Consider the following 24,055-nt stretch of genomic DNA (forward strand, 5'->3'; position numbering starts at 1 on the left):
GGCAGAGGAGATGCTGCTGTGAGCCCCTCTTCTGTTCCTGTCCTTCTGACCTAACGCTTGCCCAGAGCTGGAAATCTATGCCTCCCTCCCACCAGGCACACACATTCAGAGACGCTGCTCTCTTAAAGGTCAAGGTCTAGGGCAACAGGAGGAAGTTTCCACACCAGGCCCAGAGATCCTTCTCTTTCTAATGTCACTTGAGAGTGCTGTGTGCAGGCCTGTGCTGGGGCTGGGAGGCTGGAGATGAGCAAGATGCATCTGTGCCCCGAGAACCCGTGAGCCAGTGGGGTGTGCAGGGGCCCGGGTGTGTTCCCAGGGTTGGGAGAGGATGGGGCAGGGGGGCAGCCTCGCCTGCTGAGATAAGTCGGGGACAGTGGCAGAAAGAAGGGATCCTTGAATTGAGTTTGAGGAGCCAGAAGGCAACCACATTGACAGACGGAACAAAGATGGGCCTTGGTGAGGAGAGGGAGCTGCAGGGAAGGACTTGGGAGCTAGTGGAGAGAAGCTGGCCAGGTGGGCAGGGTCTCATGGCAGCCACAGAAAGGAGGGGAGTTGGGGTCTGGTAGGGGCTGCACCTGGAGGATAGGCCGACCAGAGCTCACTGCTCACCATCCCCTGCGTGAGACTAGTCTGCATGGGTGGGTCCCCGATCCTGGATGTGTCCTGCAGGAAGGCCACCCCTGCAGGCGCCTTCCATCAGGACCTCTCTCTCCCACCAGAGTTCTAGGTCAGATCTACTCACTGTGTTCGTTGTGTACTGCTGCTGCGTCCCGTTTCCATAGCCCCTCCCTGAGTGCAGGGACTGTGTCTCCCATCCTCTCATTCCCTGACTTCCTGCCCCCGACCCCACCCCCATTGCTGCCTGGTGGGGGCCGCCTCTCCGGGGCCCACCCAGGGCGGCGAGAGCTGGTGCGTTGCTGGAGGTGGAGGAGTGGGGAGGTCCACGGCCAGGCGCAGAGCGAGTTTTGTGTTCCTCAGTGTAATAGTTCCTGCCATGGCTCTCCTTAGAATCTCTTCTCTCTTCCTGTTGGTGCCTGTGTGGGTGGATATCACCAGGAAGGAGGGGGATTTCTCTGGCACTTTCCCTCTCCATTCCTCTCCCTTAACCCTTTGGCACCTGACCGTCAGCTCTTGTTTACCAGGCTGGCACTGGTGCTCAGCCTTTCTGGGGATATCCTGGCATCCCCGGCACCCTCTCCTGGGGCAGGTCCATGCCCGTCGGGGCAGTGGGCAGCCCTTGCCCATTGTGCCTCGAGGGGCAGCCATCAGGGCCACTGGCCTGCCTTACTGAAATGCCCCCCTGGGTGAGTCACGTCCTTGGGTCTTATAGGCATTTTGGCTTCTAGAAGCCTCTATGGGAATGCGCTTCAGGCCTGCACGGTAGGACACGTCCAGAGCCTACAGTCCAAAGGCTGTTGAGCTTCTGCCTCTGCAGTCATCACCCTTGGGAGCCTCAGCCCCTGACCTGGAGGAGGGGATAAGTAGTCCTGCCCGGAAGAAGGTTGTGAGGACCACCTGTGGACGCATTGTTTGAACCTGACCAGTGGGGATCTGGGTTTTAAGAGTCAGCAGGTCCCTTTTATTCTGTCAAAAAGGCCAAGTTCTTGGATCTGCAGTCCTTTGTGGGGAAGTAGAGGAGGGTGAGTCCCAACTCATGGAAGGGGGGTTCAGCCTCTTCTACAGACGGAGGGGGATGCTGGGAAGAGACCCCTTTGGCAGAGGGGAGAAGAGGCAGGAGAGGGGAGGATGCTGGGAGCAGCCAGTGGGGGCGTCTGGCCAGAACCCAGCTTCGCTTCAGCTCAGGCACAGCTGTGTGTGTGTCTGTGTGTGTCTGTGTGTGTGTGTGTGTGTCTGTGTGTGTCTGTGTAGGAGACATGGGGGGCCCAGAGCATCCCCAGCCTGGTCCCCACCCTGCAGGGTATCCCCATGATTCCTGTTTAGCTACTCCCGAGCCTGAGTGCTGTCCCCAGGGTGTGACTGTACAAGAGAGAGTGGGACCACAGGCTACAGAACAAGAGGGTCCCCAGTTCCTGATGGGGAGATTTCACCCTGATGGGGTGATACAGAGTTCCCCCCTTCAGATCATACAGAATCGCCGACTTCTAAAGCACGTTTTCCCTCGCCCCTCCCCTCCCTGAGCAGCAAACCCCGCCCTGCCCAGGCAGCTCTGAGCTACTGGACTCCTGAGTGCCAGATGCCAAGCACAGAGACCCCGGGTTTTGAGGAGGGACAGAGAGGAGAGTTCCGTAGTCAGAAGGAGTCAGGGATAGGTCTGGGCTGGATGCAGGGGTGATGGGAAGGAGGTATGAGGTTCCTTATCAGAGGGACTTGGGGGGCCTGCAGAGGAAGAGAAGAGGGCACGGAGGGGCCACAGCCCAAACGCCCGTCCTGTGAGTCAAGCTGCAGAGCTGCCCACCTGATCTAGTCAGTTCCAGATACTATCTGAAGCTCTTTCTGTGAGTGGACGGTTACAAACACACAAGGAGCTGTCCCCCAGAACAGCTGGCCTGTATCCTCAATAATGCCAGTATCCTGGAGCCACGCAAGGGCTGCAGGACTCTTCCCATGAAAGGAAGCACGAGAGACATGGCACCAGTCCTGGATAGGATCCTGGCACGATGACTCTACCGGAAAGGCCATCAGTGGGACAGGCGGCGAAATCTGGATATGAGCTGGTATTAGAGAATAGAAATAACGGTGTTCCACTTCCTGAATTTGGCATTTCTGTTGTGGTTATAGAAAGAATGTCCTCTGTTCTTTAGGGGTGAAGGGCCAAGTTGCCTTAACTGACTACTACTACTACTACTATTACTACTACTATTATTATTAGAGAGACAAAGCCAGTGTGGTCAATGTTAACAGTTGGGTTTACTGCTGTGGTACTATTCTTGTGGCTTTTCTATAGATTTGACTGTTTGCAGAATAAAACACTGAAGATCGGGAGCATGGGCCCTCAGGACTGCTGTCTCACCCCAGCCTGGGCTGTGGGTGGAGGGTTTGCTCTCTGTCTTGGGGGTGGGGAAAGGCTCTGGCTGGTTCTAGGAGTGTGGCCTGGGTCAGCGGCGAAAGGGTGATGGTCACTGGGCCTCAGAGGCAGGGGCCCTGTGGGGACAGGCACCTGCTCATTTTCTGTCCTTGCTCTTTCCTGAACCGTGTCTCCCCACAGGCTACTCGGGATGTGGTGCTGAGCCGGGCACCGGAGCAGGAGGAGGACCGGGCAGTGAGCTTGCGGAACGCTGCGGCCATCTACGACCTCCTGAGCATCACGCTGGGCAGGAGGGGCCAGTACGTCATGCTCTCCGAGGTACAGCCTCCTGCGCTGCCCCTCCCCTGCCTCCACCAAGGGGTACAGCTCTGTTCTTGGGAGACCCAGCTGGGGACTGTCTTATTTCCAGTGCCGAGAGGGCTGCCCTTCACTGGCAGGGTGGTTTTTGTTTGTTTGTTTTACAGATATTTTCATGTGTTTTTTCTTGTGAAAGAATGCATGGTGTTATATAGAGAAGCACAAGAGGAAAATTATCCACCCCTCAGTTTCCCCCAGAGGTGATGCTGGTGTTTTGTGACTACCTGTCCTGGCAGGGTTCTGAACTGGGTGTGGTCGGCAGCCTGGATCCCCCTCCCACCCTGGCTAGTCAGAGCACGCCCACTGTATTGGGCAAACAGTGAGTGCCGGGGCAGTGCTCCATGGGCTGGGCCCAGAGGGTGGTCCCTCTCCAGGATGTGGGGACCAGAAGCACAGAGCTGCCGCTCTCTCCTGCCCCCTCCCCACAGTGCAAATGGCTTGTGCACATTTTTGAGCTTTCAGATCCAGGCTGGGATCAAGGGTGGCTTGGGGGCCCTCGGCTCCTTGTCCAGGTGGCCCTCTTGGCGGCAGATTCTCTTTGCACATGTTTGGGAGGCCTCCCGAGAGGAGCGGCGGTCACATCTGCTGAGCCCTTGCTCACACCGAGGCACCGTGCGAGGTGCTTCCAGAAGATACCTTCTTTAACGTGGGGGGATAAATGGTCTCTCAAGTTCACCAGTGAGGAAGGCAAGGCCCAGAGAGGTGGGTTTCTGCCCAGGATGGTGCAGGGGGTGCCGTTGAGACAGCACGGGGGGGACCCAGGCCAGCAAGCTCTGAAAGTACCTGCTGTGTGGTCCTGTACCCCTCACCTCTGTCCCCCACCCGCCTAACCATGGCCACACAGTGAATCCTGGCCTCGAATGCTGGCTTCTGCCTCTGTCACCTGGAACCACTTCTGATGGTGACTGTCAGATCTCACAGGCAGCCCCTGACTTGGAGTGGCCCAGGATCAGAGTGGCCAGGGAACAGACGGTTTTTCTCGGTGGTCGTAGAGAAGAACAGAAGGAAGCCTGTACATTTGGGCAGCGTTTTATGCACGGGCTTTAGAGTCAGTACGTCTGCCACTGACTGGCCCTATGACTGTGGCAAGTCTTTGACTAAGCTTCAGCTTCTTCATCTGTGAAGTGGGGGTAATTAGAGAACCCGCTTAACTGGGTTGTTGGGAAGAGTAAATGAGTTAATACATGTAAAAAGCTGAGTATGGTGCCAGGCACAATAGTAAGAAGAATTGTCAGCTGTCATTATTTTTATTGGATGTTTACATTTTGAAAGCACTTTAACCAATCTCATTTGCTTTTCCCCATCGCCCTTGTGAGGTGTTCACATGATATGGAGGTGGGAACCGAGGGCCAGAGAGGGTGAGAGACTTGCACGAGGTCACACAGCATGCGAGCGGCAGAGACAGGTTACCCCTGGAGTTTTCCGACAGGAACCAAGTACGAGCTCTGGCGACCTCCTGCGGGAAGCGACTTGGGCAGAGATTCTCCTGGAAGAGTATGGGGTGGGCTGGTGTGGGGAAGACCCCTGGAGGGGAAGTACTGACCGTCTCCCTCTCCCCAGTGCCTGGAGCGAGCCATGAAGTTTGCGTTTGGAGAATTTCACCTTTGGTACCAAGTGGCCCTCTCCATGGTGGCTTGTGGGAAGGTAAGACCCCAGGTGCGCTGGGGGTTGTACACTCACCCTTGGCGCGGGAGGGTGGTCTGCTCTCCTCTAGTCCTTCCCAGAGGTGGGTGGAGGGCGGGGCAGTGATTCAGAAATATTGTCCAGCAGCTGATTTTAATCTCCAGGGAATGAAGGGCATGAAGGGTCACACACAGACCCCTGTGTGAATCTGGTGCCTACCTGTGAGTTACGACTGTGCCAGGTAGGCAGGTGTGTCTGTGGATGCTTTTCTCTGAGTATATGTGCACACCTGGGGCATCGTAGCATTTCCGCCTGTGAGTTGGTTGGTGTGACTGCCTGAGGCAGGCGTGGACATGGGTTCCAGGCGAGGGGAACGTTGTTCCATTCGGGCCTCAGCTCTCTTCCTGCCCAGGAGGGAGCGTGGCATCAGGAAAGGACATCCGGAACTCACCTAGGAGGGAGCAGGGCCCCCCCTCCCCTGAGGGAGTGTGGAGGGAGCGCTTCGAGGAGAGGAGGACGTGGCCGGGGGTGGTCAGGAGGAGCCCTGCTCAGCGCGGGGCTGACCTTATTCCAGTTTCCAGAGCTGCGTTGGCTCTCCACCCGCCAAGCCCTGCCCCAGCACCCACTGTTTTTCCCTCCCATGAGAATCACACTTACATAAGCCGCTATTCTCAGCAGTGACATGAAAGGAAAACCTTTCCGGAGCTGGGCGCTGAGGGTGTTGGGGCCGAGGATGCTACGAAGGCAGGAAGTAAGGAGGCATGAGCTCGCAGATGGTTCCAAGAGCTGTAACACCCGGAGCCCATTTGTGGGGCTGAGGGGATTCCTCCCTGCCCCGCCCCCCACCCCGGCCCATCTGCGCCATCTGCCATTTCTAGCCCCACAGCCATCTCTGAGGAGGGCCCTCCCGGCCTTGCCAGCAGCTCCTCCACGAATGGAGGGTGACCAGGTCCTGGCAGGAAAGGGCAAGAAGGGCAGGTGCTGCAGCCTGACAGTTGGGAAGGGCCCGGAGAGGTGAAGCCGAGAATCAAGTGGGAGCCTTCTCTATACCCCCCTTACCTTGCCAGGCATTTGTCTTCCCAAACCTCTTCCCCTTCCCCCATCACATTGGCCACCTCCCCGAGCATCCTGAAGTCATGACATGACGTACCCTGGCTCTGCACTCTGCAGGGTCTTGTCGAGGCTCAGAGTTCAGAACACAGATAGGGCGAGGCCCTCGGGGTGGCGAGGTGCTGGAGCTCGTATGGAGCCTGGGCAGACAGCTTGCAGTGGGTTGCGACAGCTTCTTCCCACCTCCAGGGAACAGAGAAAGAGCCTATAGTCTTGTAATAGTGAGTATGGTCCAAGAGGCCCAGGGCCAGGTTCTCACGCTTCTGTGGGTCATGGACCCCTTTGAGATGCTGAGGAAAGTGGTGACCCCTCCTCAGAAGAGTGCACTGTGCTCAGAAGTTATCTTTAATTTCTGGGGGTGCTCCTGGAAGCCCCCCCCTAGTCTCAGGAAAAGGTGTCACATTACAAGGTCTTCAACCTCCTTACTGAGAAGAGCCAGGCTCAGAGAGGTCCAGATGCAGCCTGGCATACCCCAAGATCCGGGGAGCTGGTGTCCTGGCCCGGCTCCTTCCCAGACCAGCAAGGTAGATATGAGAATGGCCTTACAGGCAGGAAGTTGGGGTGATCAGTGAGTTCCTCATGCGTGAGGCCCCACAGGCTGGGTTACACCCACCCCTGCATTCAGTGCAGCAGGAGACTGTTCTGGAAGCGCACTCTCCACCCCCCGCCCCTCAGGAACCCTGCGCACCAGATCAGTCTGCCGGGTTGGCTCAGGCAGCCCTCGGAAGCGTGGCCAGACCTCGCCTTTGCCAAGAGCCTAAGGTGGGAATCAAGGTTCTGTACCTGCGATTGTGCGCAGAAGGTGAGGCCGAGCGGATATCAATATATCTGGCACCTCCACCTGCAGGAAGAGAGGAGGAGTTCCATGGCATGATTTAGGTCACTCCTCTTGGTCTCCTCGGCAATCACAGTGGCTGCGTTGCTAGGTAACCAGAATGACAAGAAAAGAAAAAAAGAGCCGGCAGCTCCAACTGTGGAGTCCTCAGATGGCTCCTTAAATAGCAGTGTTTTGTGGTCTGGGTAGGGGTGGGACGTGGAGGGTCAGGGTTAGAGAAGCCCGTGTTTCAGGGATGCAGAGGTCAGCAGCCAGGGAGGGGGCAGGCCTGCTGGAGTGTGTGGGCAGAAGGGGCCGTGCTGAGGGAGCTGGGAGTGACCTTCACAGGAGAGGGTCTCCGGAGAGGGGGATGGCCTGGCAGCTCTTGCAGAGCCCCTCACCGGCCTCCCTCGCCCCAGCCCAGGCCGAGTACCTCCCTCCCCCGCACCCTCCCAGCCGGTCATATGCTAACACCCTCTTGGTCTCATACCCTCTTCTTTCATGAGACAGCAGTGTGGTGGGGACTTTGACCTCTCTCTCCGGCCTTTCTGTGGGCACATGACAGGCAAGAGCCATGGCCTCTTCCCCCTCCATGCAGTGACCCCGCATCCCCCAGCCCCATGCTTGGGGCTGAGAAAAGCTCTCCTTTCTCAGGGGGGAAAGGAAAGGGAGCTAGAGAAAGGCAGGAGTCCAGAGAGGACACAGACCAGTGGGGCCCCAGGTCTACATCAGCCAGTCTCCACACTGTGCTCTGCACAGGAGAGTCCTCTAGATCCCCCATTTCCCCAGCAGGCCCTGGAGTGGCTGGGGAGGATGAGAGCTAACTAACGGTGGGGAGCTTGGCCCACTGAAGGGCCTAGCTTGTGGGAATTGTAGTTACACACACTCGCCCTGTGTGTGTGTGTGTGTGTGTGTGTGTGTGTGTGTGTGTGTGTGTGTAGCAGGGAGAGAGAGGCCTCCTCTCTGGCCAAGGTAGTCACCACAGAGGCAGCATAGGGCAGTGGTTACAAGCTTAGAGCCAGACTGCTCAAACTCCAGCTCAGCCACTTAGGGGCAGTGTGGCTTCAAACACACTATTTAACTTCTCTGCATTCCAGTTTCCTCATCTGTAAATAGGAACATAGCAACCTACCTCATAGGAGAGCTGTGAAAAGCAAATGACTTCATATTTATAAAGCAGTTAGAACAGGAGTCAGCAAACTTTCTGTAAAGCGCCAAGAGAGTAAACCTTTTTGACTTTGCAGGCCAGTCTCTGTGGGAACTACTCCACTCTGCCTTTGCGTCACGAAAGCAGCCATAGGCAATATCCACATGAATGGACGTGGCCAAGTTCCAATAAAACTTTATTTACAAAAGCAGGCAGAGGGCCAGATTTGGCCTGTGGGCTGGGTTTTGCAGACCTTCCGCGCTTGGCCATCCTCAGCATGTCTAGTGTGGCCCCATCTCCCTGGCTTCTCTCCTGCTTCCTCTCTGCCAGCCTTTATGCTCCCCGCACTCCCCACCACTGGTCCTGCCTCCAGTCCCCATGTGGGTTTATCCTCATCTTGCCACCTATAAACTTAGGGTGTTGAACTCAGGGGTCTGAGAGAATTCCTTCTACCTCTAAAATTTCTGTGGTTCACATTTGAATTCCTTTTGAAGAGCTTCCCTCTGTTGTCACCTTAGCTTTTATCACATCACTTCTGGGCAAGGGTCACAGCCTTCATTCTCCAGATGAGGAAACTGAGACCCGGGGGGGACTTGCCTGCCACCACCGCCTGGGCTCCTCCCACTGGGCCTCTTCCTGGCTTGGGAGGAACGGGGCGCAGAGCCGGGGCTGGTTGTTTGGGAGCTGCCCCCACTGTGGGCATGAGGCACCCAGTCTGCCGCAGCCCAGGGCTGCAAGTGACTGTGTTGCCCACCCTTTCTCCTGCAGTCATCCTATGCCGTGTCGCTGCTGCGGGAGTGCGTGAAGCTGCGGCCCTCGGACCCCACGGTGCCCCTGATGGCCGCCAAGCTCTGCATAGGGTCCCTGCACTGGGTGAGTGAGCTACGAGGTCAGGGCCCAGGTCCTGGCGGCTTCCTGTGGGAGGATGGTGGCAGGTGGGCGCCAGGCGATCGTGTGCGCATCTCGCTGTGTGTGTAAGCGGTGGGGGAGCATGGGGAGCTTCGAGGCAGACAGGCCTGGAGGGGAGAGGGGGGTGGAGAATGGCTTCTGAGAAAACTCCAGCCTCCATCCCCAACTCAGGATGGTGTCAGGTTTGTGGTTCAGCCTTGAATGTCTCCAGGGAGCCAAATGTGGAGTCAAAAGTTGGGGTGCCCCCCGCCTGCCCAGCAGCAGGAGCAGTGGGCAGGACGTTGGAGTTACCTGGGCCAATGCACCATTTGGAGCCAGAACCAGCTCTGGGCCAGTGGGAAGGTGGCCTCTCTGTCAGCCCCCTCCTTCCTCTGGGCTCCAGCCCCCTGGTCCCTGCCTTGTGCTCAGCTGCCTGCTTCCCACTCTACTGTGGCGGCTGAACTAAAGATGAGCTCAACGTGTGCCCTCTGCCCAGCAGCACTTTACCTCGAGGAGGTCAGCAGGGGGAGTGAGCAAAGAGCCCTGGGCCAGGAACCCCGAGCCCCAGGCCTCACCTTGGTTCTCCCCTCCGCCAGGCTCCCGGGGCTGCTACTTCCAGCCTGGGGGTTCTAGCGGCGGGGCCTCTGCACAGGTGTCTCCTCTCGCTGGGAGCTCCCTTGCCTACATTCCTGACTTCCTCAGGTCCATATCAGCCTCCTGATGTCAGGGGAGGTCCTATTTCCACCCTCTTGAGTGACATAGAACAGTGCAGCATCTCTCCCATGTGTTGGCTGTCAGCCCCACCCACATCTCCTCTCTTCAGGCTAAATAAGCCCAGTTCCTTCATTGGCCCAGCGTCTCCCAAAGGGGGAGCTTCTCCCATACTTGGTGCTCCCCTTCCTGATGTCGTGACACCCCAGCCTACCCTCGCTGTTGGGTGCCCAGCTTATTCCAAGGCGAAGGGGCCAGGCTCCAGGTGCCTACAGCAGGCACTGCAGAATTAGCAGCCTCTCCAACTCCTCCAGTCCTGGGAAGGGAGACTCTGCCAGGTATCCTGAGGACCCTCTCCGAGGGGTCCCTGCCTCACCACCCAGCGGGCCTCATCCCCCCCCTGCTGCAGGGACTGACTCCCTTGCACGATTGGTGGAGGGGGGAGGAAGCAGCACCTTCCCCTCTGTTCCCTGGTCCTCAGGTCCCCATGTATGATATACACACATGGCCCTGCCTTGTCCCCAGATGACTGTGGATGATGGGGGAGGGAAAAGCATGGCTTTTGGCCCCAGGCTTTATGATGTTTTTCTATAAGACTGATCTATAATAGGCTCTAGGCATTTGGAAGAGGCATGGTGATGAGGTGGGTAAGAGTTTCACTGTTCCTCATATGTGGCGTAAATGACATAAAGTATGGAGAGGGCTGGACAGGTCAGGGAGGCTTCCAGGAGGAGGAGGCCATGGACTGGGCTCCGAGGTGGGCCAGTGGTGGGCCCTTCCATCACAGCTTGCTTTCCTCAGCCGCATGATTAGTGGGGAAACTCGTCCCCCAAGTGTTTTTAGGGAGACTGTTAGCGTCTTACACCCTAGAGGGTAGGGTGCCGTTGAGATGTGGGTGCCAGCAGAGTGGGGACCCAGTCTGAGCGCATTGCAGCAGTGGGTGGTGGCGTGAGCCAGAGGATGCAGAGGGAGGGCTCACTGACCCGTGGCTCACACCCCTGTGTGTTCCCAGGGCTCCTGAGAGGGACCTCAAGTGCATCCCTGGGATGAAGCTCAAATACCTGCCTTGCCAAGGGTGGGGCAGGGAGGGCATCTGTGCTCCCAAGGGCTGCCAGCTCTGAGTTGGCTGTGGGTCCACCCAGCCAATGGCCGCCCTTGCTGGGAAACCCTAAATGTAGGTCTTCCCAGCAGCGGAGGAGCTGTTTCCCTCAGCAGCGTAATTACAGTGATTATGTGCATTCAGATTACATGGTAATAAAATTAGGATCCAATCAGTCCAAATTGAAAACAGATGAGTTAGGAGCAAAGTAATCAATGACAACATAAATAGAAAAGCCCAAAAGGAAACTTAAACTTGCAGACTCGGCCTCAGAACTGGGGAGGAGGGTGAGTTGTTTAACCTCAGCGGAGAAGTTTATTTGGGTTTGGGGGCTGGTTTGAGCCAGGGTTTAAATCGGGTACAGGCTAGAGCGTGGTCCTGCTGGAGGGCTGGGGGTGGGCTCCAGGCAGCCTTCCCTGCCCTGAACGAAACCTTCTGTACCTCCCTACCTGCCTTGGACACTTAGCACAAGGCATTGCATTTTTTGTTGCATTTGTGTTTCTTGAAGGCAGGAACTCGCTGTCTTCTTTCTTGAAACCCTAGCCCAGAGTTAATGCCTAGTTCTTACTGGATGGATCCTACCTGCCAACAAGCACAATCACTTGTCGAGGAATTCTGCCTTGTTTGGTACTTGCCTTTCTATCTAAACGAGGAGCTTCTTCACTTACTGTTTCTCACACCCTCAGCCCTTCTCTCCCAACAAAGAACCCTGCACATAGTAGGTGTTCAGAAATACAGAATAACACCTGCTTCAGCAGTCCACGAGGGACAGGTGTGGGAAGTCTACATCTGGCTCAGGGTTCTCCCTGGCTCCCTGGGTTGGCTCTGGGCTGAGAGCAGGCTGTTGTAGGTAGCCCGGGGCAGCCTGTTTCTCCTAGGAGGCCAGGAGAGGGGCAGCCCAGCACTCTCTGTCCTCAAGACCAAGAGCAGGAAGAATGGGTCTGACAGGCGGGCAGAGGGGTGCTGGTGCTTATAAGCGGGCACAGATCCTGAAAGGCGACTGGTGCCGCCACCGCCTCCTGCCTTCACAGCTGTCCTGGCTCACCTCAGCCCCCAGCAGGCCCAGCCATTGCCCAGCCAAGCCCCATGAGCTGGGGCCTGAGATCTGGGGATAAACAGTTTGGCCCGGGTTGCAGGAAGGGAGGCTGAAACTGGGACACTGGAAAAACGAGTTGTGCTGGGTGAAAGCGGACCAGGTGGCCGTGTGCCCAGAGGTGGAGCACCTGCTGTCCCCGCGTCCTGTCCACGTCCTGTCCTTATGCCCAGAGCCAGTGTAGGACACTCCAGACTGGGTCTGGGTCTGAGATCAAGGTTGCCCCTGGGTGAGGGTGGGTGAGGAGGGGCCTGGGCAGAGGTGCCTGCATGGGCCCATGCTGGCTGCCCTGGGGTTGAGAGCACTGGCCCCGCTGCTTAGCCTGAGGCTTGCCTCGGTGGGGGAGGGCGTCCCAGGCTCTGACCCAGTGACAGCAGTGGGGCAGCCTCCTGCCTCAGCATGACCAGCGTCTTGCCGGGGTCCCCAACCAGTTATGTGGGGCAGGAGAAAAGGGAGCTGTAAATATTTTTTCACATCCCTCCAGACACAATTAGTTCAAATTCATTTAATTAAAAAAGTTTAAACCTTTCTAGGAGGATAGGAGATGGGGGTGTGCATGTGTGTCACACACAGAAGGGGAGGAGGTTGTGGAATGGAAAAGCAGGCCATGCTCATCTTTGGAAAGGTCTGTGGTGCTGTCCCTCGGCCTCTTCCCCTAAGGGGGTGGGATGGGATGGTGGAAAGAGTGCAGGCTTTGGAGGCCGAGAGGATAGGGTTCAGATTCCTAGCTGTGTGGCTTTGGGTGAGTAATTTACCCTCTCTGTGCCTCATCAGTAACGTGGAAACAGTCACATCCACCGTTACAGGGTGGCTCTGACTACCAGAGCTGAGCAGTGTCCCTGCTTATTTAGCATGTGGGAGGTACCTGGTAAATGGCAGCCATCCCTGTGACAGCCCCTTCAAAATAGCAGACTCTCAGGAAGGATGCGCCTTTGTGTTTTTGCCTTCATTTTTGAGATTCAGGGATGGGGAGGGCCAGGAAGATGGATTAAGTGTTCAGGAGGCCAGAAAGAATGCCAGCTCTCCTGCCACGAGCTTGTGGAAATTAGGAAGAGTGCCTATTCCTTCCAGGAAGAAAAAAGTGCATTTTCAGTAGAGCAGATAACAACAGGTCCTGGATCCTATGGGAAGCAACTAAAGAGAAACTGGAGGTGCTGTTTAAGCAGAGCTCTGGGGGCTCAGCAATGACCTTTCTCTGGTTCCCAGGGAGGGAAGAAGAGGTGAAGATTCCAGGGGTACAAGTTCTTTGGCCCACTGCGAGGTGAACCAGACAGCCTGAGCAGGAGTGGAGTGTAAAGCCAGGAGCCTATCTGTGTGGGGACCAAACGAGGAGAACTGGAGAGATGCAGGAACTTGGAAAGGCATGGGAACGCTTTCCGCACTTAACAGAAAGCAAAAGCAAAGGGTCAAAACGTTACATCCTTCGATGCATCCTTTTCCCAAAGGGACAGGAGAGAAAAATGAAGACCCACAGAGGTCAGCCATGAATCAGGCAGCTCAGAAAGATCCAAATGTAGACTCAGAAGACCTGGGTTGGAAATTCAGTTCTCTCACTTACCAGCCGGGTGACCTTGGATAGGTCCCCTAAGCACCCTGTGCCTCAGAAACTCAGCTGTAAGACACCCATTCCATCAAGTGGCTGCCGTGCTATGACACGCCAGGTGGGCACCCAACTGCTCTAGAATTGCAAGGGAAAAAGAGAGAGAGGATCTCCACCTGGGTTTTGTGACAAAGTTACATGGCCTCCACAGGAAAGGAGGTAGTAAAAAGCAGTGTAGGAGGAGAATGGTTGAAAGCTTTGGAAACCCCTCACCCTAGAAGTATATTTTGATGAGCAAGGAGGTCCCAGTGCTGTAACCTGAGCAGATCTTGCAGAAGCAGCGGCACAACTCCAGAGCCATTAGCTGTTAACTTTGGAGGCCACGGGAGGAAGTATGTGGAGATTGGAAAGGGCAGGTGAGGTACTAGACGGCTGGGTGGTTGTAGATGGGCAGGTGCTGGGTGGATCAATCAGCAATTTACTTTTCACATTGTAGGTTGAGACCCATTAGTGGATTGTGAAATAGAACTTTTTCAAAAAAGAAATAGATAATCAGAGAATAGCATAGAAAATATCCGAGTGTATGACCCACAGTAGAGGTGAGTATTGTGACAGGGTAGGTGGGTGGTTACACGTATGTGTGTCCCAGACGACGGGACAGAGAGGTTGACCGACCTGGCGCAGCTGACTGCACAGGGAGACCCAGCTGTCCTTGTGTAGAGTTGCTCCTTATCTGAGACGAAGGGTCAGGCCAGAGACAAAAGGCAGACAGTGGTGCCCCCTCTCTGGATTTCAAGAGGGTCTTTGATGCCACTTCCTAATTTGTCAGTGAGCTCATGTAGCTTTAGGCGACAGGGACTCTATTCAGATGGCACTCGCCACATGTATTAGGCTGAGACTTTAAAAAAATTCTGGAAGATTAACTATAGATCTAAAATCACAACCAATAATAATAATAATAGTTTATGTTTATTCAAGCAGTGTTCTGAGCATTCATTGTGTCTTTATCTCATTCAGTCCTTCCTGCAACCCTGTGAGACACACGCCCGTTATCCTCATTTTACAGAAGAGGGAACTGAGACACAGCAAAGTGCAGTGACTTGCCCAAGGTTACACAGTAAATAGCCACGCCAGGATTTGAGCCCAGGAAGCCTGGCCCCAGAGCTTATGTTCTAAGCTGCTAGGCCGTCCTGCTCTCTGCATGGAAAATTTACCCATGGGCATGGTGCTGACTCTGGATTTAGGTGGGATGATCATACTTCAGAGCAAAGGTGGCAAAGCCATATTTTCAAGGGCTTTAGGATTCCCACTCCTGTCTTAGATGAGCGGGAATTGTGCATTATGTGTATATATATATTTAAAATAACTTTTGTCTATTTTACTCCTACTGTTATTTTAAATTTATTTATTTATTTATTTTTGGCTGTGTTGGGTCTTCGTTTCTGTGCGAGAGCTTTCTCTAGTTGTGGCAAGCGAGGGCCGCTCTTCATCGCGGTGCGCGGGCCTCACTGTCGTGGCCTCTCTTGTTGCAGAGCACAGGCTCCAGACGCGCAGGCTCAGTAGTTGTGGCTCATGGGCCCAGTTGCCCCGCGGCATGTGGGATCTTCCCAGACCAGGGCTTGAACCCGTATCCCCTGCATTGGCAGGCAGACTCTCAACCACTGCGCCACCAGGGAAGCCCATATATTTTTTAATATATATTTTATATTTGAAATACATACATATTGGGGTTTTTTGTTGATTTTTAATGTGACGTTTTTCCCTTTTGCTAGCTAGTTAGAGCACCCATGTATAAATACATTAATACTGTATGTTATCATATTGTATATTATCATATTTAATAGAATTGATAATACTTCTTTTTGTTCATAATCACGTGACTGCACATGCAAAAAAACTGTTTTGTGGTAGGTAAGAGAAATCAAAATGGTGTCGGCCATGTAAGAAAACGGTACATTGAAGCCTTGTGGGTTTGATTTGAGACAGATGCTGACACCACACTTCAAGACCATTTTAAACTATGTGGGCAAGGCTGGCAAGTACTGGCCAAGGACAGCTACTAACCTGGGGTCAGAGGGGACCACAAGTTGGACAAGCTAAGGATGTACGTTGTCCCTTTTTAAAGCTAAAGGATGGTGAGCTTTATTAATCCAGAGTATGATAGATATAAATTGGAGAGTAACTTTTCCCTGTTTGTCAATAATTGCTGAGCTTTGTTCCTGGCCCCCTCCCTACATGGGTTGCAGGAGGTAGAAGCTGGCAGTTGCTGAGGAGAAGGACATGGCCATGAGAAGAGTGTATACACATGGAGTGGCAGGAGGTTTCTGAATTCTATTTATAATTCGTACTTGGTGGTTTATAAAAAAAAGCTCGCTCCAGGGGCTTCCCTGGTGGCGCAGTGGTTGAGAGTCGGCCTGCCGATGCAGGGGACGCGGGTTCGTGCCCCGGTCCGGGAGGATCCCGCATGCCGCGGAGCGGCCGGGCCCGTGAGCCGTGGCCGCTGGGCCTGTGCTTCCGGGGCCCGTGCTCCGCAACGGGAGGAGGGGCCACAACAGTGAGAGGGCCGCGTACGGCAAAAAAAAAAAAAAAAAAAAAAAAAAAAAAATCTCGCTCCTGTTTGAATGGGGCATAATGATGCCTAAAGACAGTGTGGGAGACCAGCCGCACCAGCAGTAGGAATATTAACAAGGAGGCAAGATGCTGTTACTCACTTACCCTTCCCTTGGTGCCTCCTGCCCGCTCTCTGCCACGAGGCCTCCTTGGACAACCCCAGCCGGGAGGTTGCCTGCTCTTGGGGAGCTCCCACGGCCCCAGGCCAGCCCCATACAGTGGAGCCTTAATTAAGAGCCACCTTGTCCCGTGGGGTCTCTCCCTCCTTAGGGATTCCGTGCGTGCTCATCTGGGCATCCTGCCCCTGTGTCATTGGGCCTCCCCAGCCGGGCCCAGCATAGAGCCTGGTGCTGCAGAAGCCTCAGTGGAGGTTTGTAGGGAGGAGTAGTTACACTGTGGGAGGGGGTCCAGCTCCCCATTTTGCAGATAAGGCCCTTTGGGACGTAGAACTGAAGCGCCTTGCTCAAGGCCCCATGTCTGTCGGGCCGAGCCTGTGTCGCGGGGCTTGTCCTGTGCTTTTCGCTCAGCCTGGCTCTGACTTCAGGGCCCCGCAGCTCTCCTGAGTCCTGCTGGGCCACGTGCTCCGGGGGACAGATCTCCGCATCTACAGACTTGGGTCCACCCGGCCAGCCGACGCTGGGCAGCAGGCAGCTGTGGGGTTTACTGAGCTGCTGCCTCCCCTGAAGCCCAAGACCTCAGTCCTGATGGTGTTACAGGCCCAGCTCCCCAGACTCCCATGTCCTTTCGGTGACCGGCCCACCAACCTGGAGGTGGCCCACTACCCAGGCCGGCAGCTTGAGCCCTACCACAGGGGGGCTAGAGAGCTGCCATTGTCGGCATTTGGCAGGGACGGTGGCCAGGCCGCTGGAATTCAGCCCCCCTCCCACCATCTCTCTCTGGGCTGTCACCTCACCACCTCACCTGCTCTGCCTCTCTTGTAGTTTGAGGTTTTTTATCCCCTCTGTTCAGTAGGTTCTCTGCTCCATCAGCCTTTTTCCTGCACATAGCTCACCATGGCTGTGCCCAAATGGTGAACTCAGCCCAACTCGCCTCCCCACGGCTAATGGCCTCTATCTCAGGGTCCCCTCATACTCCAAGGAGGGAGGGTCCACCAGTGCCCCCAGCTGTGGCCAGTGGTCAGGCCACAAGATGCACAGAGCTGTCCCTCTCCTGCTGGGTGGGGTGGGCCTGAGCAGGGACGGGAGCAGAGTGCGGGCTCACTGGCTGGGGTGCCAGAACCCAGCTTCACTTTGTGGGCCCCTCCGGATGGGGGAGGGGAGATGTTCCACACAAGGGGGCCCTGACACCTGGGCGGCAGTGGGGCTGTGGGTGTGAATCATTCAGCCCCTTGGTTGGGGGCGGTAACAGTTGTTCTTGGTGACACTGCCACAGCAGGCACATGGGCAGATGACATTCCTGGGTGGGTAGGAGGGAGGGGACCTCTGGGAGGCCTGTGGGCCCTGAGTGGGCACAGCTGAGGCCCCCAGCTGTTCCCTGCCTCCCAACAGGCCTGCCTGCCGTGGGTGCCCCAGAGGGCTGCCTGCGTGCCCCTCTCTCCGTGTCACATGTTGTGTGTGATGTGTGCACACGTGACCTGCGCCGGTTGGTCCCTTTCCAACTGGAACAGTCCCTCCTGCTCTCAGGACAAAAACAACCCCAGGCCTTTTCCCCTGAAAAGTTAGAGCTCCCGGTGTCAGGGAGCAAGCCCACAGCCGGAGCCAGCGTGATGGCCTGCCCGCTCTGCAGGGTTGGCGGTGTCCCGGAGGCCCAGTCCCTGAGCCCTGCCTGCCCCCCGCTCCCGGCGTCCCTCTCTCTGCCGAGCGGGGCAGGGACAGACACGGGCAGAGTGAGGAAAGGAGCTGGCACAGACTGGCCTGCTCCTGGGTCCAGGCTCTCAGCAGAGCAGCTGTCGGGGAGCTGGGATCCTCGGAGCAAGGGAAGCTTTCCCTGTGAGAGGTGACGTCCCGTGATCTTGAGCACAAGGCCTCTGGGTGGGGGAAAAGGTCCAGGTTGTTGCTTGTGGAAGAAACAGCTCTCCTTCCATTCAGTGACTGTGTGGCCTCGGGAAGGCGCCTGGCCTTTGTGGTCGGGCACGAGGAATTGCGGTTCTGAGGGTCCCGAGCTGGCGACTATGAATGGCGGCCCCCCCACGGTGACCTGCGCCTCTCCTCTTTGCAGCTGAAGGAGGCACAGTGCTTCGCCATGATGGTGATCCAGCTCGGAGAGGAAGCCGGGGAGTTCCTCTCCAAGGGCTACCTGGCACTGGGTCTCACCTACAGCCTGCAGGCCACCGACGGTGAGTGCTGGGGCCTAGGAGCCTCTGCTCGGGGTGACTCAGGCCTCCTCATGGCCCGCCCGGCACAGCCCACGCTGACCTCTGCCCCTGGAACTCCTGTGGCGCTTGCCGTCTGTGATGCGCCACCGGCCCTTGACCGCACAGTGTCTGCTTTCTGGTTCACCTTTACCGTCAGCACCACTGTCATCTTCTGGGGTCTTTTAAATCCCCCCCAGTGCATGGCATAGAGCTGGGTACACGGCAGGCGTTTACTGAATACTTGTGCTTGGTGCGTGGGTTTGCCGCCTGGAGTCTGGCGTGCCGTCCCCAACCCCACCAGCTCAGCTGTGTGTTCCCCCAGGGATCAGCAGCCACCTACTTCTGTATCCTTGCAGCTTGAGGGAAAGGGAGTGATAGGCCCCCACCCAGACCAAACCCGGAATAGTAATCAGCTCCAACCCACACCGCCTGAATGCCAGCCCCTGGGAGCAGGCTTCAGAGGCCCCGCACAATGAGAGGTAAAAACAGCTGGCACTTGCACGACGAGGGGAGGAAGAGGGGTGAGATCCTGGTGCCGTGCCAGCGCCTTGTTCTTGAGTGACTAGTCACTGTCTCTTCAAGGTATCGGTGAGGCTCTGATAAGGAACCCTGGGGTCCCTACACACTGGTCAAGTGAGGGAGTCATCAGTCCCTCAGTCAGAGTCCAGAGACCCTCCATGTGCCTTTAATCCTCTAGAAGCAGGGCTGCTTTATAAGCTGGGGACCCCTGACATGCATCCATGCCAGCAGCATCTTGACCTGATCTGGTTGGAGCCTGACAACAGTCATTTTAAAGCTTCCCAGGGGTTCAGTGTGCTGCTAAGGCTTTGAATGCCTGTGCTACCACATTTAAAGATGATTTAATTTACCAGAAAGGTGCCCGCTTTGGGTTAAATCGAGAAGCCTCATGGGGAAAGTATAATAGAGGTTTCTGGTGGCCTAGTGGGAGGGGAGTTAGTGTTCAGTGGGTACAGACAGTCTGTTAGGGACGATAAGAAAGATCTGGAGATGGATGGTGGTGATGGTGGCAGGACATGGTGAATGTACTTAATGCCACGGAATCGCCCACTTGAAATTTGCTGAAATGGTTAGAAAAGAAGAAGCCTCATCAGTAAGGAAGCCCAGGGAGGCATGTGGCCAGGACAGAGGTGGTAACTTTTCCCTAGAGGCTTGGGCCTTTGGAAGGGTCAGTGTGGCCCAGGTGGCAAGGAAGGCAAAGGAGTACAAGGATCTATTGTGTCAAGAATCATGCCAGGAGGCTGGGACCAGGGTGACACCTGCACCCCTTCCCCCAGTAACCAGGTCAGAGGGTGGCACCATTCCAGAGCTGCTCGAGTGCGAGCATTTGCCAGACGGGCTCCCGGTGGGTCCTCTCCCCGCAGAGCTCTGTGCCCTGGGCGGGACGGAGCTGGGTCGGCCCCCCTCCAGCAGCCCCTCATGGCTTCGTCTCCATCCTGTCTCCTGCAGCGACTCTGAAATCCAAGCAAGATGAATTGCACCGGAAAGCACTGCAGACGCTGGAGAGGTGAGGGAGGCCCGAATGGCAGCGTTGCTCGAGGTGGCTCCTTCTCATGTTCTCTCAGGAGACCCTCTGGTGTAGACAGAACAAAGGTTTCTGTCCCCATGTTGTTGACCAGCAAACCGAGGCTCTGAGCTCACACAGGAAGCAGGGACAGGCCTTTGGGGTTGGGTGGGCGGGTTGAGCCCTTCCACACGAGTAGAGCTCCCCCCAGGCTCAGCTCCCGTCCCCCTGAGCTCAGGGGACGTGAGCTGTAGCAGGAAGGCACCTTGCACAGTGACCTACCAGTATAGCAGGGACTCAGAAAGAGTGTTTGCCTCCTCCCAGCCCCTCCGCAACCTGAGGGCTGTGAGGACCCCTACCCCAAGTCCTCACAGAGATTATCTGGGAGCCCAGAGTCCAGGAGGGAGGGAGGAAGGGGAGGGAGGGGGCGGCAGAGAAGCCCCTCCCCCAGCGGCAGCCCTTCCTCCCTCTCCAGGCCCATCCTGGCTGAGCCCCCTCTCCACCACAGCCCGGGGACCCATCTAAGCATCCCTCCCCTTCCTTCCTCTGGCCCATCGCAGGGCTCTTCCCCATGAGCCCCGCATGTCTTGCTTCCTCAGAGCACGGATAGCAGCTGCTGGGTAGGGGCCTGCCCTGGACTCCTTATGCCAGCTTCCTGGGAACTCCCCTCTGGGGCAGGCTGTTCTCAAGCCCAGGGAGGAAGGAGAGGCCCATCCTGGCAAACCCCCTCTGAACTCCCAGAATCAGGAGACATCTCCTTCCCTCCCCTGCTGGCTCTTCATTCCCAGTGCTTCTTGCCCAGAGAGGCCATCCCAGCCTCACGTCCTCCGGGAACTGTTCCCTTCTGTCCCGCGGTGGAGAGGGCAGACTGCAGGCTCTGTACCAGGCCACAGCTGGATCAACAGCTGCCCGGAGGAAAGGGGCTTCCCCCACCCACCAGTCCTGTCCTCCCAGACGGCCCCCACCTCAGCCAGAGCCAGCCCTCTCGGCACCCACTGCCCCTGCCTTGGGCTGCCCGTGGGCTTTCTGCCCCAGCCATCGTCTCCCGCGGGGCACCATCCAAAGCGGGCCCAGGCAGAATCTCCAACATTTGGCCCTGCAGCACCCAGCACAGGGTGGGCACACTGGAGACCCACGTCACACACTGGTTGTCGACCTTGATGGCTGACTTGCTGCTCCCTTGCCCCATACAGAGCCCAGCAGCTGGCGCCCGATGACCCCCAGGTCATCCTCTATGTCTCCCTGCAGCTGGCCCTCGTCCGCCAGGTGAGTCCTCACAATTCTAACACCCAGGTCTCTGTGGGCTGCTGATTCTCTCCTGGACCCACTGCCTTTATCAGCTGTGTGACCCTTTGCAAGTGACTTGACCTCTCTGAGCCTCTATTTCCTTGTCTGCTATGTCAGCACCTTCATACTCAATCTCAGAGGGCCCTAGTAAGGATTAAGTCAGCTAATGTGGTAACGCCCCTGGCCCATGGTGGGCACACAGGAAGGGGTTATTCTCTGCCCTCACTCCTCCTACACTGTGTCCGTCTCCTGAGAAGTTGACAGGTGACCACAATAAACATTTGCTTGTGTCCTCACCTTCTGTTGAGCTTTCCCCAGGGGTCTGGAGGAGTAGAGTGATTGGCATGTGGCACTGTTTCTGTGTGACCCAAAGCTTTCCTCTGACCCTGTGGATGCCACCAGCAGGCTCGGCCTCTGGGGGCTGACGGGGGCCGGCTGTCCGCCAACCACCTTCGACCTACATGGCTCTCCAGGCCGACCAACCTTCCTTCTTGAAGCTGAGCTGTTGGTGCTGAGAGGACACTGGTCTGTCCAGGGAGTGAGGCCGGGCAACCCACCCAGCCAGTTGCCTTTCAGAAACGAGCGAGAGCTCCCGTCGCCCACGCCCCTCAGAGCCTCTGCTTTCACGTGTGTCCCTCAGGCTGGTGCTCTGTGTGAAGCAGGACCTCTCGGTGGCTTTGGTTGGGTGAACGTGGACGCTGGGCCACTCGGGAACTGCAGACAAGCCAGCAGGGACCCGGGCTGGGCTCCAGACTGTTGGAGAGGAGTCCACAGAGCCCCCGTCTGCTCGTGGTCAGGACAGGCAGCCTGGCTGACGAGGGTGCTGCCGTACCCCCACTGGCCTGGGCGAGCCCTGCGTCTGCTGAGGAGGGCGCCGGTGGCCCCATTTGACACCTGAGGCGCTGAAGCCCTCCTGAGCTCAGGAACTGGGAACTGGCCAGGCCAGCACGGTGTCTGCTCCAGAGCCCACTCTGACCCAGTGAAGCAACCCCTTGGGGCTCTAAGTATCCTGTTCCCCTGTCCCATTTGGAGACTGGGCACTTGGAGCCTTGTCCACCAGCCTGGTGGTTGGTTTTACTGGTCGATGTCAACTTCTAGCCCCTGGTCTCATCTTCAGGGAGCTGTGCTTCCAGCCCCTCTCCCACTATGCCCCTGGCTCCTGACTTCCAGGTCCTGGAGGAGGCACTTCGTACCTCTCTGCTGCTCTCTCCAGAAACATCAGTCTGCTCTGGTGCTCCCAGGAGCATGGACACAAAGATACCCGAGACCAGTTTATTTTTAGCCCTCTGTAAAAGAACCGGTGCTTTCCTTGCCAATCAAGTTCCTGATAAACCTTTGGTGATGCATTTTTTAATATCTTTAAGTATTCAGCCACCTCTGATGAATGGCGTCTGTCCTCCCAGAGAGATGGCTGGGCCAGGCCAGTGGAGCCTGGCACCCATTGTCCTTGGGGACCCAGATCTTGATAACCTCAGGGGGTTGAAGATCCCTGAATGAACTCTAAGCTAGTCCTGCCTGCCTGGGTCTCTGAGCTCCTCTGGCCCATCCTGCCCACAGCGTGCATGGCTGCTCGAGTAGTGAGGGCCGAGGATTTGGACACCCAGCCCAGAATAACGGGGCAGGAGCAGCCTTGGGGAGGCACAGGCAAGCCGAGCTAGGAGCCACACTGACCTTAGCTTCCTCCTTTACTTTCCATGACCTTTCCACAAAGGGAGGTCCCCGTGGGAGAACTCTGGGCCTGGCAGTAGTGCCCACAGCCTGTGCAGAGGCCGGGTGGAGACCAGGCAGGTGCCAGGCACGCCAGGGACCAGAGGCCCCAGCTGACCTGTGTCCTGTAGGCCCCTCAAGGAGCATTGGAGACCGGGGTCTGAGGTTTGGTGAAGAACAAGACTTTCTGAAAAGGGCTCCCGAGGTTCCTGGGAGGACGGGGTCCTGGTGTGGATAGAGTCACAGGAGCTGACACAACTGCCAGGCCTGAGCGCCTGAGAGAACACGTCCCTCAGGACTGGAAGAAAGGATCTTACCTGTTCATTAGCTGCCTGGGCTTTGGGGGCTTGAAGAGGGAAACTCACGTTTTCAAACGTGTTCGATGCTCAGCAGGCCATTTTTTCCTATGTCGTCTCACCCCTCTCAGCCACTGTTATAGGTATGACCGTTATCCTCATTTTGCAGCGTAAGGACTGCAGCTCAGACAGGCGAAGTCCCCTGCCCTGGGCGCCAGCTAGGAAGTGGCAGAGCTGGGATCCATGCCCCCATCTGACCCCAGAGCCTAAGCTCTTGCCACTGTGAGCCTCTGAGTAGGAGGCAGCATTTATCTGTCAGCCCCCATCACTGCGTGAACAGGTTCGGAGAAGAGATCTGTAGCTAGTGGTCTGGGTGGCCTCTCCTCACAGCCCCGCTCCTCTGGTTTAGTTAGTGCTTCCCGGCCGATCCTTCATGGTACACTGTGAACCTGCCCCTCTTTTCCCTCTTGCGTGGGGACAGCGCTAGCTTCCAGGGCCTGACTTTGGACAGCAGATCCCTCTTGGCCGTGTGATTTGGGGGGGGTGTTTTCTCATCAGAGCCCCTGCCTGCCCCACAGTGCCTGGGGTCTCACTTGAGTCTGCTGCACCCTTGTTGGCTGGCACCTGGCCCCAGAGTCCGGGGCGAGGTGCGGGCCTTGGGGAAGGTCGCTCAGCTGGCAGTTTTCTCCGGCAGATCTCCAGCGCCATGGAGCAGCTGCAGGAGGCCCTGAAAGTGTGCAAGGACGATGCCAATGCCCTCCACCTGCTGGCGCTCCTTTTCTCCGCCCAGAAACACTATCAGCATGCCCTGGACGTCATCAACATGGCCATCACAGAGTATCCCGAGAACTTCAAGTGAGTTCCCCATGGACGCTGCTGGGCTGGCGGGCTGGTCAGCGCACACGCTGAGCGTCAAGGCGGGGCGGGACCTGTGGGGGCGGAGCCTGGCTC

At 56.7% G+C, this 24,055-nt stretch overlaps 1 protein-coding gene across 6 annotated transcripts in view; it reads left to right on the plus strand.

Annotated features, from left to right (window-relative positions):
- The window catches only part of LOC102988495 (tetratricopeptide repeat protein 7A), a 90,690-nt gene that overhangs the window by 12,383 nt on the left and 54,252 nt on the right, over positions 1-24,055 (plus strand). For all 6 annotated transcript variants that reach the window (XM_055082489.1, XM_055082487.1, XM_028484209.2 and 3 more), the window contains exons 5-11: positions 3,167-3,304; positions 4,904-4,987; positions 8,806-8,910; positions 18,157-18,274; positions 19,760-19,817; positions 21,008-21,080; positions 23,799-23,959. In XM_055082489.1, the coding sequence (XP_054938464.1) occupies positions 3,167-3,304; positions 4,904-4,987; positions 8,806-8,910; positions 18,157-18,274; positions 19,760-19,817; positions 21,008-21,080; positions 23,799-23,959 (737 nt within the window). The remainder of the gene's footprint in view (positions 1-3,166; positions 3,305-4,903; positions 4,988-8,805; positions 8,911-18,156; positions 18,275-19,759; positions 19,818-21,007; positions 21,081-23,798; positions 23,960-24,055) is intronic.

The sequence above is a fragment of the Physeter macrocephalus genome, unplaced genomic scaffold (genome assembly GCF_002837175.3).
Source record: "Physeter macrocephalus isolate SW-GA unplaced genomic scaffold, ASM283717v5 random_145, whole genome shotgun sequence".
Taxonomy (NCBI): Eukaryota; Metazoa; Chordata; class Mammalia; order Artiodactyla; family Physeteridae; genus Physeter; species Physeter macrocephalus.